This window comes from Nomascus leucogenys, chromosome 8 (genome assembly GCF_006542625.1).
Source record: "Nomascus leucogenys isolate Asia chromosome 8, Asia_NLE_v1, whole genome shotgun sequence".
NCBI lineage: Eukaryota > Metazoa > Chordata > Mammalia > Primates > Hylobatidae > Nomascus > Nomascus leucogenys.
In genome coordinates, this window is record NC_044388.1 from 92,850,332 (window position 1) to 92,864,713 (window position 14,382).

Consider the following 14,382-nt stretch of genomic DNA (forward strand, 5'->3'; position numbering starts at 1 on the left):
CAAATGAATTTCAGAATGGGCTTATCAAATTATATGCAAATCCCTAGTGGAATTTTGGGTGGCATTGCTTTAAATTTGTAAACTAAATTGGGGGAAGGTTTTAATATTAATTTAATTTTCTTTTATTTAATACATACATTTTATGAGTTAACTCTGTGCTGGGCGCTTCTGATAACTGCGACAAAGACATCTTGCATTAACCACACTGTGTCCTCTTCCTGGACTTACATGTCTAAGCCTGTCTTGCAGGTGGGCTGAAGGGGGCCATGTAACTGGATTCTGAACAATGGAATCTACGCTGACATGATACAAGTCACTGCCAGACTTAGCCTTTTCAAAACATCCTGTGATTTTCAAGCTGCCTCTTCCCTTGTTATGGCAGGCTTGGAGACCATGTGTTCCCGATGCATTCTACAGGATGGAGGAAGACTGCCACAATCACAATAGACCTTGTACAAATAAGAAATTAGCTTTTGTGCACAAGCTTCTGGTTGGGGGAGGAGGCTCATTTGCTACAGGAAGAAAGCTTATCTTATCCTGACTAATACAGCATCTTTATAATTTGGAGTCCTCTAATTCAGAAACATAGTTTGTATCTCTATTTATCAACTGTTCTTTTAAAACATTGGGTGAAGTTTTTGACGTTTTGTTATAAAGGTTTTGCATGTGTCTTTTGGAGATTATTCATGGGCATTTATGAAAGACACTATGCTGTAGAGGTTTATCCAAGTATGTTTTGGATCCAGACTAACAGAGTCCAAATCCTGATTCTGCCACTTACCAGTTGTGTGACCTCAGACAAACTACTTAACCTCTCTGTACTTCCTTTGCTTATCTATAAAGAAGATCATATGTGCCTTTTAGAGTGAAAATTGTATTGTTGCAATCTTTTAAACTTCAGAAATAGGATCCGTTTTTCATTTATGCTTTCTTTTATGTTTTCTACATAGTTGTTACTGATTTGAGAAAAGCTGTTACTGATTTTTCTAAGTTGATGTTGCATCCTACGAACATAAAGAACTTAAACATCCTAACATGTCTACTAATTTTTTCTAAATGGTTAGCATATATTTGCTCAGTTTGGGTATTAGGATTATGGAATAAGTTAAAAAACTATCCTTTTTTGTTTCTTTCTCTGGATCAGTTTATATAAGATAGATGTTATCCATTATTTGATAATTTGATAAGTCTTGCCTATAAAATCCCCTGGGCTTGATGGCTTCTTTTCAATTGTAGATATTTAGCTATTATCATTTATTTCCTTATTATCTGCCTATTTAGATTTTCTATATCCTCATAACTCAAACTTCGTAATTTATATTTTCTAATGTTATAATGCATTTTATCAAGACTTTCACACGTATTGGTGTAAAGTTCTATGCAGTGTTCTCATTAAATTTCTTTTATCTTTTATGTTTGTATAGTTAAGGCACTAGCTCATTCGTAATGTGTTTGTGTTCTTTCTTTGCTCTCTCCTTTGAACAGGCTTTTTGTATTTTGTATTTTATTGGTGAGCTCCCTTTTTTCTTTTCTATTTAATTTATTTCAGCTTTTATTTGTATTAATTCCTTCCTGCTGCTTTATCTGACTTTGTTTTATAATTATTTTTATGGCTGCTTAAGTCAAACGCCTCATTTGTTTATTTTCAATCTTTCTTGCTTCTTAATGAATGTCTTGAAGCTTCTGACTGCGGCTTTGCCCATACCCCATAAGTCTGACATGCAGCTCTCATGCTCCTGCTCATTTCTAACGAGGTGAAAATTTGAGTTTGATTTTTTCCATATCTAAGTGTCACTTAGAAGATATTTAAAAATATAATTCCAAAATAGATAATTTGTTTGTTCCTCTTTTTCTAATATTACTGCATTTTTAGACTAACAGTGTAGTTTGTATAATTTCTGTTGGTAAATTTTTGAGATTCTAAGGGAGTCACAAGTTGAGATTTTAGAGCTAATTAAACTTGAGTTCAAATACAGGTTGTGCCATCTAACAGTTATATGACCTTGATCAAGTCTGCTAATTTCCTTTGGTGTCATAATCTATTAAGAAAAATGACAATCCTTATCATGGGGATGTGCAAATTAGAGATAACTTATACAAAGGACGAAACTGTATCTCTCATATAGTATTCAAGTAATGCATCAGCTATAATGCTTATTATTGTTATTGTTGTTGTTATTTAGTCTATTAACCCATTTACATATCCTAGGAAGTATAAATTTATCTCCATTGGTTCTCATATCCTAGTTGCTGGCCTCTATCTAGATCCAGATTTCTTAAAGTTGACATAGTTGCCATTCTTTGATTCCTTTTTTGTTTTTCTGCTTCACAGCATGTGTTTGAGAACTTCTTATGTGGCATTCATTGGAAAAAAGATATACATATAATTTGTATATATTTTTACATATGGAATTATTATAAATAAGTTAAATATATGCATTATTTGTGTGTGTGTGTCTCTCTGAGTGTGTGTGTGTGTACATACACATGTATTTGCAAAGCTCAGTCCCACATTCAGGATCCCACAGTTTAGTGGAATGCTTTTGTATATATGACCTGGTTTGCTCCTTATAACCTGTAATAGGTAGAATAATGGCCTCCTCAAAATGCCCACATCCTAATCCCAAACACCTGAGGTTATCTGACATGGCAAAGGAGACTTTGAAGATGGGATTAAGTAAAGGATTTTGAGTTAGGAAGATTATCCTGGATTACCTGGGTGGTCTCAATGTCATCACATGGTTGCTCATAACAGGGAGATAAGTGTGTTAGTCAGAGGAGGAGATGCAACTAGAAGCAGAGGAGAAAAAGAGGGGAGCAGAGTAACGGACCATGAGTCAATGAATGCAGATACTCCCTAGCAGTTGGAAAAGGCAAGGAAATAGATCTTCCCCTAAGGCCTCCAGAAGGAATGCAGCCCTGCCACTGTCTTGATTTTAGGAATATTAACCTTGAGAACTGTAAAATAAAGTGTGTTATTTTAGGACACTAAGTTTGTGGTGATTCATTACAGAAGCAATAGGAAATGTGCAACATTCACAGGGAGGTATTGTCTCCACTTTCAGATGGGAAAATTGAGGTTTAGAGAAGTTGAGTGACTTGCCCATGGAGGTACGTCTAGTCAATAGTGGTGCTGGGAATCAAACCTAGGAGCTCAAGACGTGTGTGTGAATGTGAGTGTGTGTGTACGACTTTAAGCATATCACAACTGTGGATTTACAGTGATTTTTCTTTTCCCTGTGGGTCGGAAAAGATTGTGGCTTGCAGGAGAGATTCAGGGGGAAAAAAAACCCCATCCTTGTAAAGGAAAATGATCCCCTGAGTTTTGAAACAGGAGCAGTTCTCCCCCGCCAAGCCACCTAAGGGCATAGGAAGGTTTATGCTAAGGTCTATTTAGTTGTTGGTTTTTTTTTTTTTAATTTTATTTTTGTACTATGACACATAATTATATAGCTTCTTTAGAACATTCTGTCATATGGGAGATTTTCCTACAGAAATTCTAAAGAGTGTAGGCTCACAGGAAACCAGCCAAGATCTACATGAAACTCTATTTATACATGTGCCAAAATGAAAAATATAAAATGAGTGCAGAGATACATACTGGGCATTTTAGCTGAAGGCAATGGATGTGTTACCCTTAACACACCCATCACATTATTGAGAACACCAAAACTACATAGGATTTTAGGGAGTGCACCATAAAGCCTTCTATGTGTTTAGCTCAGAGCACGTTTTATTTAATCCTCATAGCGACATTGTGAGATGGGTACTTTCATTCCAACATTGCCGCAGAGGATCCTGAGGGTTGGGACATCTAAGTTCACTAATCAAGGTCACATGAGCATTTTGGAAAAGCCAGAACCTTGACTTGGATCTTCTTACTCCAAATCCTGTGCTCCTTCCAGTTAATTACAAATGACCTCCTCCTATCTGTTTGTTGTTCAAAGGAGAAAATTGAGACCGACAGACAAGTGGTTGGTATTGTGTACAAACTCTCAAAGCAAAGTATTTCTTTTTCTCATGTATTTTTTCCTTTATTTATTAATTTATTCTTCAGTGGTTTATGGAATCAACATAATTATCAAAATGCATATCCTAGAAACTTTTTTAAAATAAGAAAGAGAATCAAATCCTTAAAACTATTAAGAATAGGCCAAGGGCGATGGCTCATGCCTATAATCCCAGCACTTTGGGAGGCCGAGACTGGCGGATCACCTGAGGTCAGGAGTTCGAGGCCAGCCTGGTCAACATGACGAAACCCCATCTCTACTAAAAATACAATAAATTATCTGGGTGTGGTGGGGAGTGCCTGTAATCCCAGCTACCTGCAAGGCTGAGGCAGGAGAATTGTTTGAACCTGGGAGGAGGTGGTTGCAGTGAACTGAGATTGCGCCATTGCGCTCCAGCCTGGGTGACAGAGCAAGACTCTGTCTCAAGAAAAAAAAAGAAAAAGAGAGAGAGAGAGAGAGAAGTAGTTAAGGGTAAGAATAGCTCAAGGAACTGCACAACAGGTAGACTTGGACCAACGTTAGGATTAAATCTAAGTATCCTACTACTAAGGCAAGAAACCTGTGAAAACCTCCCAGCTTTCCTAACGCAGCTTTCCTAATGCAGAAACCTGTGAAAACGTCACCCTGGGATCCTCAGCGCTAGAACCAACACCTAAGGAACTCAACTGCATTAACCCTTCTAACTGATATCATGGGAATCTTTTTCATCAACACTCTCAGGATTGTCCCAACATTAACCAAAACAAAGATCAGAGGAGGTGTTCTCTGAGTGGTCTTTGGTTGCAGGTTTTATTCAAGGGAAAATTTAGAGTTTCTAGAAAAAGAAAAGAAAGAAGTGAATAGAAAATAGAATTCCACAGGAAACTCTGGATTAATTATATAGCAGATTTTATCTAGTCTAAGACCCCCAATAATGATAAGAAACACTAGCAGTTTACATAACACTGAGAAAGAAACAAGGAAAAAAAAAAAAGACTGCCAAATAAACTCTGTCATATCAGTAAAACTAAGATACCTCCCCACTTCAGAAATGTTAAAATGTGGAAAATATGGGCACTTTAGAATCAATGAAATATGTTTCTCCACTGCATGATTTGGGAGAGCCTTGATTATCCCCAGGTACACTGGGAACCTGTAAGAGGCAGTTAGGGAGTACAGATTTTTCCACATGGGAAACTCTGAACATTTAGTTCATTGTTGTTGTTGTTTAATATTTGAATGTCTCATGGGACTAACGTTCCATACAATCCACACTGGAAATAGCTATCCAAACAAATGGATGGATATTACGTGTTTCCATCAAGTGTCAGTGAGTATTTTTTACACCTGAGCTTTTACAATTGTTTAAAAAGAAGAGAAAACAAGGTTATAATGTTTGACAAGAACCTGGCTGGCATGAAAGTATTCTATGTTAACGATTAGAAGTAAAATTCACGTTCTCCAACCACAAATGAAAGCGGTGAGGGCTCAGGCTTTAACCTAAAAGGTGGAAACCACAATAAAACAAGTGCCTGAATGAATCCCCCCACCTCCCACCAACTCTTCCACTTGTTACGGATAATCAAAATGTAGGCCATTGTCTCTGTTCTGTCATTCAGTGTTTTCTACTGTTAGACTAGACTTCAGCTTTGACAATGAAAATACGTGGCTTCCAGGTACTATGGATATTAAACATGTTTATCTCCTTTCCCTCTTAAAATTATATAAAGAGAATATTAGACAGAGAGGCTATTAAGGACTATTTGAGGCTGGATGTGTTATTTGAGCTAATGTGTTTTTAGAGCACTTTCATTTAAATTGGAAGCAAGAAGGTTGGGATATCTCAAGCTCCTATCCCAATTTTACCTCCTAACTGGCCGTGACTGCCCCCACCTTGAGGGCCTCAGTTTCCTCCTCTAAACGATCTGAAAAATACTGAAACTTCAAAAATGTTGATGAAATGGCTCACTATCTCTTACATAGGAATATATGAGAAATAACTCTCTTAGCAAATAACGTCAGAAAAAGGTGTATAACTCCTAAAAACAAAACAAAACAAAACAAAAAAACTACAACTTTCCTTTTCTCATACAAGGACAACTATATAATCCACTATGGGTATTTTTTCTCTCTCTCTGTTTACTTTGGTTGCCAAGAAGCACACAGCCAAATTTATCTCATGTTGAGTGACTCTTTAATTTTGAGCTTCTGAAACCATTTTCTCTCCCCTCCTTAAAATGGCTCTGATCATTCCTATCTTTATATGCATAGCTTTTTAAAAATATATTGTCTTTATGTGAGTAAAATAAGTTCTCTTGGAAGCGTGCATGGTAGACACTGTAAACACACACACACACACACACACACACACACAAAACAGACAAACTTTGTTGCTAGGTAACTTGCCAAGGTCTTCACAGGAGGTGATGCCCTCTCACCTATAAGACTGGTTCTAAGAATTTATTCTACAGGCTTTAGCTTAGTATCCAGTCACCTTCTCAACCTATCTTGAATTCACCTACTTCTGTCTACCATTCTGGTACTTGTGCTCTGTCAATATCAATCAGGACGCAGTGAGGCTTAGGCACCTCTTTGCCCCTGCTGGAGAAGAACTCATACTCAACGATTATTTGCATCTAATAAAAGACCAGGCACAGAGTAGGCACAACAAATCTTAGGTGGATGAATTCTTTAATTCAATTATTACGGTTCTAAATAAGTCTTTGGGCCAAGCAGTGGGAATGGCAATGCAGACATGCAGATGCCTAGGAGGTAGTCCCTGCTCATGAGGAGTTCACAGTATGACAGGAACAGACAGGAATACAGGTAAATCAACCAAGCTATGAGGCTATCACAGGGACAGCCATGGGGCCTGTGCAGCCCCAGAGAAAGGATGCTTTACTCCGTTTTGGAGAACGTAAATTGATGAGAGGGCAGCCAGCCAGAGGTCCAGTCTGCAAGAGATGTCAAGATTTCACTGGGATAAATTAGGATTTGAGACAAAATGTAAATATTCCTTTCCCTTGTAAGTAGAAATGAAAATAAATAAATAAATAGACAAGGAAAAATGTCCTTTCTATGTAGGCCCTAACCCCATGCGACATTCACCCAATATTTAAATAGTATCCATTTGAAAGGATGAATATTGGCCAGGCACAGTAGCTCACGCCTGTAATCCCAGCACTTTGGGAGGCTGAGGTGGGCGGATCACCAGGTCAGGAGATTGAGACCATTCTAGCTAACACGGTGAAACCCCATCTCTACTAAAAATACAAAAAAATTAGCCGGGTGTGGTGGCACACACCTATAGTCCCAGCTACTAGGGAGGCTGAGGCGGGAGAATCGCTTGAACCCAGGCGGCAGAGGTTGCAGTGAGTTGAGATCGCACCACCACTACACTCCAGCCTGTCCAGCCTGGGTGACAGAGCGAGACTCCATCTCAAAAAAAAAAAAAAAAAAAAAGAAAGAAAGGATGGGTATTATTATCCTCTTCCAAGGTAACTGCATATCTTACACCTGACGCCTTAGGGCTCAGAGAAGGCTTGCTGAAAAAGTGATGCCTGAATTGAAACTTGGAGGTGAAAGCTAAAGGGCTAGGGACAAATGGAAGTCAGTGGGGGTACAAAGGAGAAGCAGACAGGAGACAAAGGGAACAGTGTTGTCAAAACTCCAGAAACTGAAACCAGGAGGCTTAACCTAGGAAGAGGAACCTAGCTGGAAATGCAACTGGAAAAGTCAGACTGGAAACTTCTTTAGCCATGTTAATGGAGGAACTTCGCTTAACAACTATTAATTGAAAACCTACTATGTGCCAGGCACTGTTTTAGCTGCTGGGGACAAAGTAGTAAACAAGAGATAAAATCCAGCAATTACATAATTAAATGAGATGGTTTTATACTTATTAGACTAATTATAACTATAGTTTACTGAGTGCTTAACTATGACAGCTCCTGTGTATGTATAATTTCATTTAATCTTCACAATGGTGCTACAATCACTTCTAATTCTACATGAAAGAGCAGAGGCTCAGAGAAATTGAGTGGCTTGCCAAAGATCACATGACTAGATGTGGCCAGAGGTCAGCAATAACATCAGATCTGTCTTGACTGAGCCTGGAACCACAACACCTAAGTTTCAATCTCAACAACCTCACTTACCAGATATGTGACCTTGGACAGTTACTGAGCCATTCTGTGCTTTTTAAAAAAAAAAAAAACATAAAATGGGAATCATAATAGTACATCGCTTGTACAGTTGTTATGAGAATTGAATGAGCTAATGTACCCAAAGCACTTAGAACAGTCATGGTACGTAGAAAGTCCTTAGTAAATGTTAGCTGCTATTATTAACCTGGTTGCAAACAGATTTATTAAACCTTCTCCTACCCAGAACACTCTTAGGAAGGTCATAGAGCTTTGAGCAAGTTGGGAAGGTCCCCTTGATAATGAGTTTATTTTGTTTTCCCTGCTTAATTCAATAGCATCCCACTTCTCTCTGGACCATCTCTCTCAGAAGTACCTGCTAATAGCTTTCATTGTTTACAGTGCTTTTAAGAAGTGTGGTAACTTCTCATTTACATTCCTAATAGACAGTTTCCAAATCCTGTTGAAACTGCAGTTGGTTTTAGGATGCCTGGCTTTGGTTTTTTTTGTCCTGTTTATTACCATTTGGATGGGTTTTAACAGCTCACCACACACTCTCACCCATTCAATCTTCTTTAAGACTTTCACAATCCTTTCACAATATATTAACAGATTAGTCCTGTCTAGTGCATCAGGTCACCCGCAAATGTTATTAGAATCATTTAGGTTAATTTATTAAACAAACACATACAGTGCTAACTCTGTGCGGGACATTGTTCCAAAGCATTTCACAAATATTAATGTAAATGGTAATATATTTAGTCCTTATAACATCTCTATAGACAGATATTACTATTATCCCTGTTTTACAGATGAGAAAACTGAGGCACAGAGTCATTAATTAGTTGCTGAAGGTCACACAGCAAGGAGATGTTGAGCCACATTACTAGTCATATGACCTTGTGCATGTTTCTTAACCTTCAGAGGGCAACAAATATGAAATACTTTGCACTCTTTAGAATTATCATTATATTAAGGTAGGTATTAAAATTTTACAGGTGAGAAAATGGAAGGTCAGGGGCCTTGAAAGGCTTGCCTTATGCCTAAGAGAGAGTGGCAGAGCTAGGATTAGAATTCGTGCCTTTTGAATCCACGGTTCCCTGTAGTGTGCTGTGGATGGAAGGTGGTAATAGTTTCTGATGTCAAAATCCATTATTGCTGCTCCTGCTGCTGTTACTGTTGTTATTTGCCACAGAAGAACAGCCCCCACCCCACCCCAAACACACAGAGAGAAAAATAACAATGACAAGAACATGGCTGAGTCTGTATGCAGCCTGCAGGTCTAAAGCCATGCATAATTTACTCAACACTGCCCTGCAGTCACTTAAGCTGAGGAGAGATCGCTATAAATTCAGGTCTGCATACCCTAATTTATTTCTTATTTATTTTACTGATACATACCTAGGGCCTCCAGTGAGCTGCTTCTACACCTGCACAAAGGCACCTGCAGCCCTAAGTGCAACTAGGGCAGGAAAGGAGACCTTGAAATAAGCCCTCGAAGAAAAACGACTCTACACACTAGAATCATACAAGTTAAATTAATTTTTCTGGTAAACTGGAATTAAACCCCTGCCCACGCTCACCCCCTATTTGTGAAAAACAGGACTGAAAGGTTGTTACATGTCCTGTCCTGCTTTTCTATCTTAATAAAGACAGCATGAAATGTACTTCTTCCATAAGTACAAGATTATTTTTCTGAGTCACAGAATGTCAAAAGATAAGCAAATATTCCAATACTAAGACATAATCAGAAAGGGAACGAAGAGGAGAAGAAAAAAGTCTATTTCTGTGAGTGATTACTGCGGACCAAATGCTATGCAAGGTACTGTCAAAGGCAGAGGTAACGGCCATTGCAGTCTTCAAATGGAAAGCAAGGTAAGTTGGAAGAAACGTCAGCCATCCTTCCCCAAAGATCTCTTTTCACAGATGGTCAAACTGTGGCCCAGAGAGAGAACATGACTTGTCAGAGGTCACTCAGCAAGTTGGTCCCAACGTGTTCCCCTTTTAGCCTCATACGTATTTCCAAAGTCAGCTTGAGTCCTTCGAGAGCCAGAGCTGTCCTACAAGCTTTACCTGTGTTGTTTCCTTTAGCCCTCCTCTCCTGCAATTAATTGTCCTTACAGATATGGACATTAGGACACAGAAAGGCTGAACACTGCACTCACATTGCTACATTCCTGCTGAAACCGAGCTTGAAGCCTGGGCTTAGCCTGGGCTTTTATGCACCATACCTGAAGCCTTTGTGAACACCCTCAAGACGTCTGCTTTTGTCTCCAAAATGCACTGACTAGGCCCATACAGGTAGATTCAGAAGGGCAGGAGGCTTCAGCAGGACAAAGTTCCTGGCTCTAGGATGAGGCCTGGGCATGGGTTATATTTATTACATTTATTAACCCAATCTTTATTTTTCTCATTTTTTTTCTTTTTTAACCCACCCAACAGAAGGTTACACTTTTGGCTTTTGGCTCGTGGGCTAAAACACGAAAGGCAGAAAGGCCATTTTATTGAAGGTCAAGGTTCAGCCTTGCTGAGCTGTAGTGTCTGATCATTTTCCCATGCATCCCTCACTTCTGTAAATGGGGCACCTGGGCCTTGGGGACAGAGACTCACCCGCAGAACATGAAGATGGTGCTCGAAGTGGCATCGTAGGGCAGAGGCAGCGTCTGCTGCAGGCACAGCTGCTCACAGCCGCCATTAAAGCCATCAGAGCAGTCAATCCCTTTGGAGTGGTCGTAGCAGCCAGAGCCATCCTTCATGGGTTTCAGCTCCTCGGGGCACTGCTCAGAGAGAGGGCAACAGAGTGGTTATGGCTTGGGAGGTCGTAGGCCCCATCACGCCCTCTCCTCCCTCCTGGAAGAGACATGTGTCAGGGACTGACAGAAAGGTATTCAGTCTCCTTTGGTCAGTTAATAGCTTTGTGACAAGTTCCACAAGTCTGTTTACTTCTCTGAACCTCAGTGTGCCCACCTGTAAAATGGGACTTTTGTGACTATCTGCTTATAGCGTTGTGAGAATGAAAGGTGATAATGTCAGCAAAGTGTTGAGAACACTGGCTCATACAGCAACAGCACAGCAAATGTCAGCTGCTGCTAATATTGATTTTGCTGGGATCATATTCATTATTGTTTCTACTGTCATTGCCCTATAGGGTCTACTGCTAGAAGGGTCACATAGGGAGGCTGCCAGACATATATTTAAAAGCCTCTACCAGTATGAGTTTAATTTCCAGCTTTTCCTCTTCTCACTATGTGACCCAGAGAAGTGACTTGCCATCTCTGAGCCTCAATGTTCTCATCTAATAAATGGGCACAATACCTGCAACTACAGATTTGTTGTGAAGCTTACGTTGGATCATGGGGGTGCATACCTTACTTCGGAATTTGGCACATAATTTGGTACTCATAAAATGTGAATTACCTTCCTTCCTGTCTTGAATTTTTCTCTTCTTCTCCACCCTTATCCCTGGAGCCCTAAGTGAGATTCCTGCATACTCAACAACATCATGAAAAGTGCTCCTAGCCAGTCTGCTGGACTCCAGTCAGGCCTTCTCAAAACCATCCTCCAAATGGCCAAGAGTGCTCTTTCTAAATAGCATCACTCCCCAGCTTAAATAAGTAAATGAATCTTAAAACGTGAAGCTGCCATAAACTGATAATCAAGGTCCTCCCTTTATAGACAACCTAGTCCTCTGCTTGGCCATATGCACAGCCCTCCCCATAGCCCTCTGGTCCCTAAGTAAACTCCAAGAAGTTCAACCTTCAATGGCCTCAGCTAGAATGCTCTTGTCAGTGGGTCTGGCACCTGCTATGTGCTCCTTCAGTGGAAAATCATATACTGTGGAGACAGATGGCTATTGATTTAATTTAGTTTTCCATCATTTGATGAGGCTGAGCTCATCTTCTCCATCCCAGCTGATGGAGAAGTAGTTCCAACACTCCTGCCTTCAGAAGAGAAAATGAGGTACTGGGTTTTTATTTCAGTCCTCCTGCTGGCATTTCTTGTCCACAAAGATTAACACCCAGAGCCCAGCCTTCCTCATCCATCACCGGACATCACTGATTAAAATGCCTTCCCACCGTGAGACCCCACCGGCCAGCTCCCCGCTCCCCTTCCCATGCCGTCGTCCTAAACAACTTCGATAATAAAACATACACACAAAAATTAATTTACAAAAACCGCAATAACAACAAAAAAAAGGTCAGCCCTCTTGGAAATTAAATTTTGCCTAAGAAGAAATTATAATTACAAATGCATGAGAGAGTTCTTCAAGACATTTGAGACTGGCGCCAGGAAGAGTGACGGAGAAAGTAGGTTATAAATGGCCTTTGTCAAGCTGCAGAAAGGTTATAAAACTGCTGCATTTTGTGCTTAAAAAATCAATTTTCCATGTGAGTGAAGTGCTGTACATATTAATACAAGCTCAGAGGAAGCCCCTGTTGTCTCTGAACATTCACTGTCAGACAAGAGGGCACCTGGTCACAGAGTCATTTGGAGCTGTTTGTGAGTACTGGGGCCTGGCTTCAGTCTGTTTGCAGACTCGCGGAGCATGTTGAAAAGAATGACTGGTCTTCTTACCAGGTAACAGGAGACACCTGGGCAGGGTATGGTCTCAGTTCTTCCCATCCCCCAATGATTCTCTACCACACTTGTTTTGTTTAAATGTGTTCACTAAGCTCCAGGTTTTATCTAAGTAAGCGCTTTACCTGTTTTAACTTATTTAATCCCTATAGCAAATATATGAGGTAGAGTGGTAGGCTGATAATGGATCCCAAAGACGTGTCTCTGTCCTAAGCCCTGGAACTTGGAATCTGTGAATGTGACTTTCTTTGGTAAAGGTTATGCAGATGTGACTGTGTCAAAACTCTTGAGGACACCCTCCTGGGTTTTCCAGATTGGCCTAAATGCCATCACAAATGTTCTCATGACAAAGAGGCAGAAAGAAATTACACACACACAGGAGAAGGCGATGTGGGGGTGGAACAGAGATTGGTGCGATGTGGCCACAAGCTGATCAATGCTGCGGCCACCACAACCTGCAAGAGGCCAGGCACGGATTCTCCTCTAGAGCCTCCAGAAGGAGCACCACCAGAAATCAAATGACAGCACCTTGATTTTGGATTTCTAGCCTCCAGCACTGGGAGAGAATAAATTTCTTAATAATTATCTTCAGCCACCGAGTTTGCAGCAGTTTCTTGCAGCAGACAAGGTAGGTAGCATCATGATTCCCATTTTGCAGAGGAGGAAGCTGAGGAGAGGGTCACACAGCCTGAGAAGAGCTTCTCAGGCTTCCCAACTTTGTTGCTATTAACTGCCTAATGGGCAAGCCACTTCACCACCCTGTCATTTACTGACTGACAGACCTCTAGTTTTAAGAAGTCCTGTCATTTACTGACTGACTGACATCTAGTTGTAGGAAGTCCTGTTATTTACTGGCTGACTGACATCTAGTTTTAGGAAGTTAGAACAAGGCAGGGCTTAGAGCTGATCTAACCTCCTTACTTTAGAACTGAGGCCCGGAAAGTTAAAGGACATCACCCCGTATTCCTTAGCACATGAGTGGAGAACGTGAAGCCAGGCTTCCCTTGCCCCAGCTTGGTGTTCTCTGTCCACTACACTCACTTCCCTTCAGGTTAAAGCATTTTGCAAACTTACAGATCCTATAGTCTCTCTCCCCAAGATGATTTGCTGATGGGAAACTGAGGATCAGGAAGGTGAGGGGACTTGACCAACATCACACAGCAAATTAAAGGCAAGATTTGATCCATGCCTGTGAGAAAGGCTTTCTGAGTACATGAAGTGGGTTTACCAGTTACCATCATTCCTTCCTCTATCATGGACTTCAGGCACTGTGCCTTTGAGGATGAGTAGGGGCAGATAAGATCTAGCCATCGTTTGAGATTACTTGTATATTATTAGTATTTCAATTAGTTCATTGTTTACTATCTGTCTCCTCCACCAAAATGTAAATGTTATAATAGTATGGACCACGTGGCTTGTCCTAAGCCATCTGGCACACAGTTGGTACTTGTTATTTGCTGAATGAATTGGTGGAGTGCCAGAAATGACATTTAGTGTGTCTGTGTATTAACTTTGGATCTGAATCCAGACTGCTTCTTGTAAGTTGTATAACCTTCAGGCAGTGACATAAAGTCTCCTATATTCATGTGGTTACTGTGATGGGTAAATAGTATGGTAGCCAGCTTCAAAGATGGTCCCCAGTGATTCCTGCCTTCTGGTATTAAGACTCGTGT

The 14,382-nt window shown here is 40.3% G+C and overlaps 1 protein-coding gene across 5 annotated transcripts in view; it reads right to left on the minus strand.

Annotated features, from left to right (window-relative positions):
- ASTN2 (astrotactin 2) overlaps nucleotides 1-14,382 on the minus strand; it is a 1,014,740-nt gene that overhangs the window by 392,147 nt on the left and 608,211 nt on the right. For all 5 annotated transcript variants that reach the window (XM_030817705.1, XM_030817704.1, XM_030817702.1 and 2 more), the window contains one exon: nucleotides 10,742-10,908. In XM_030817705.1, coding sequence (XP_030673565.1) covers nucleotides 10,742-10,908 — 167 coding nt within the window. The remainder of the gene's footprint in view (nucleotides 1-10,741; nucleotides 10,909-14,382) is intronic.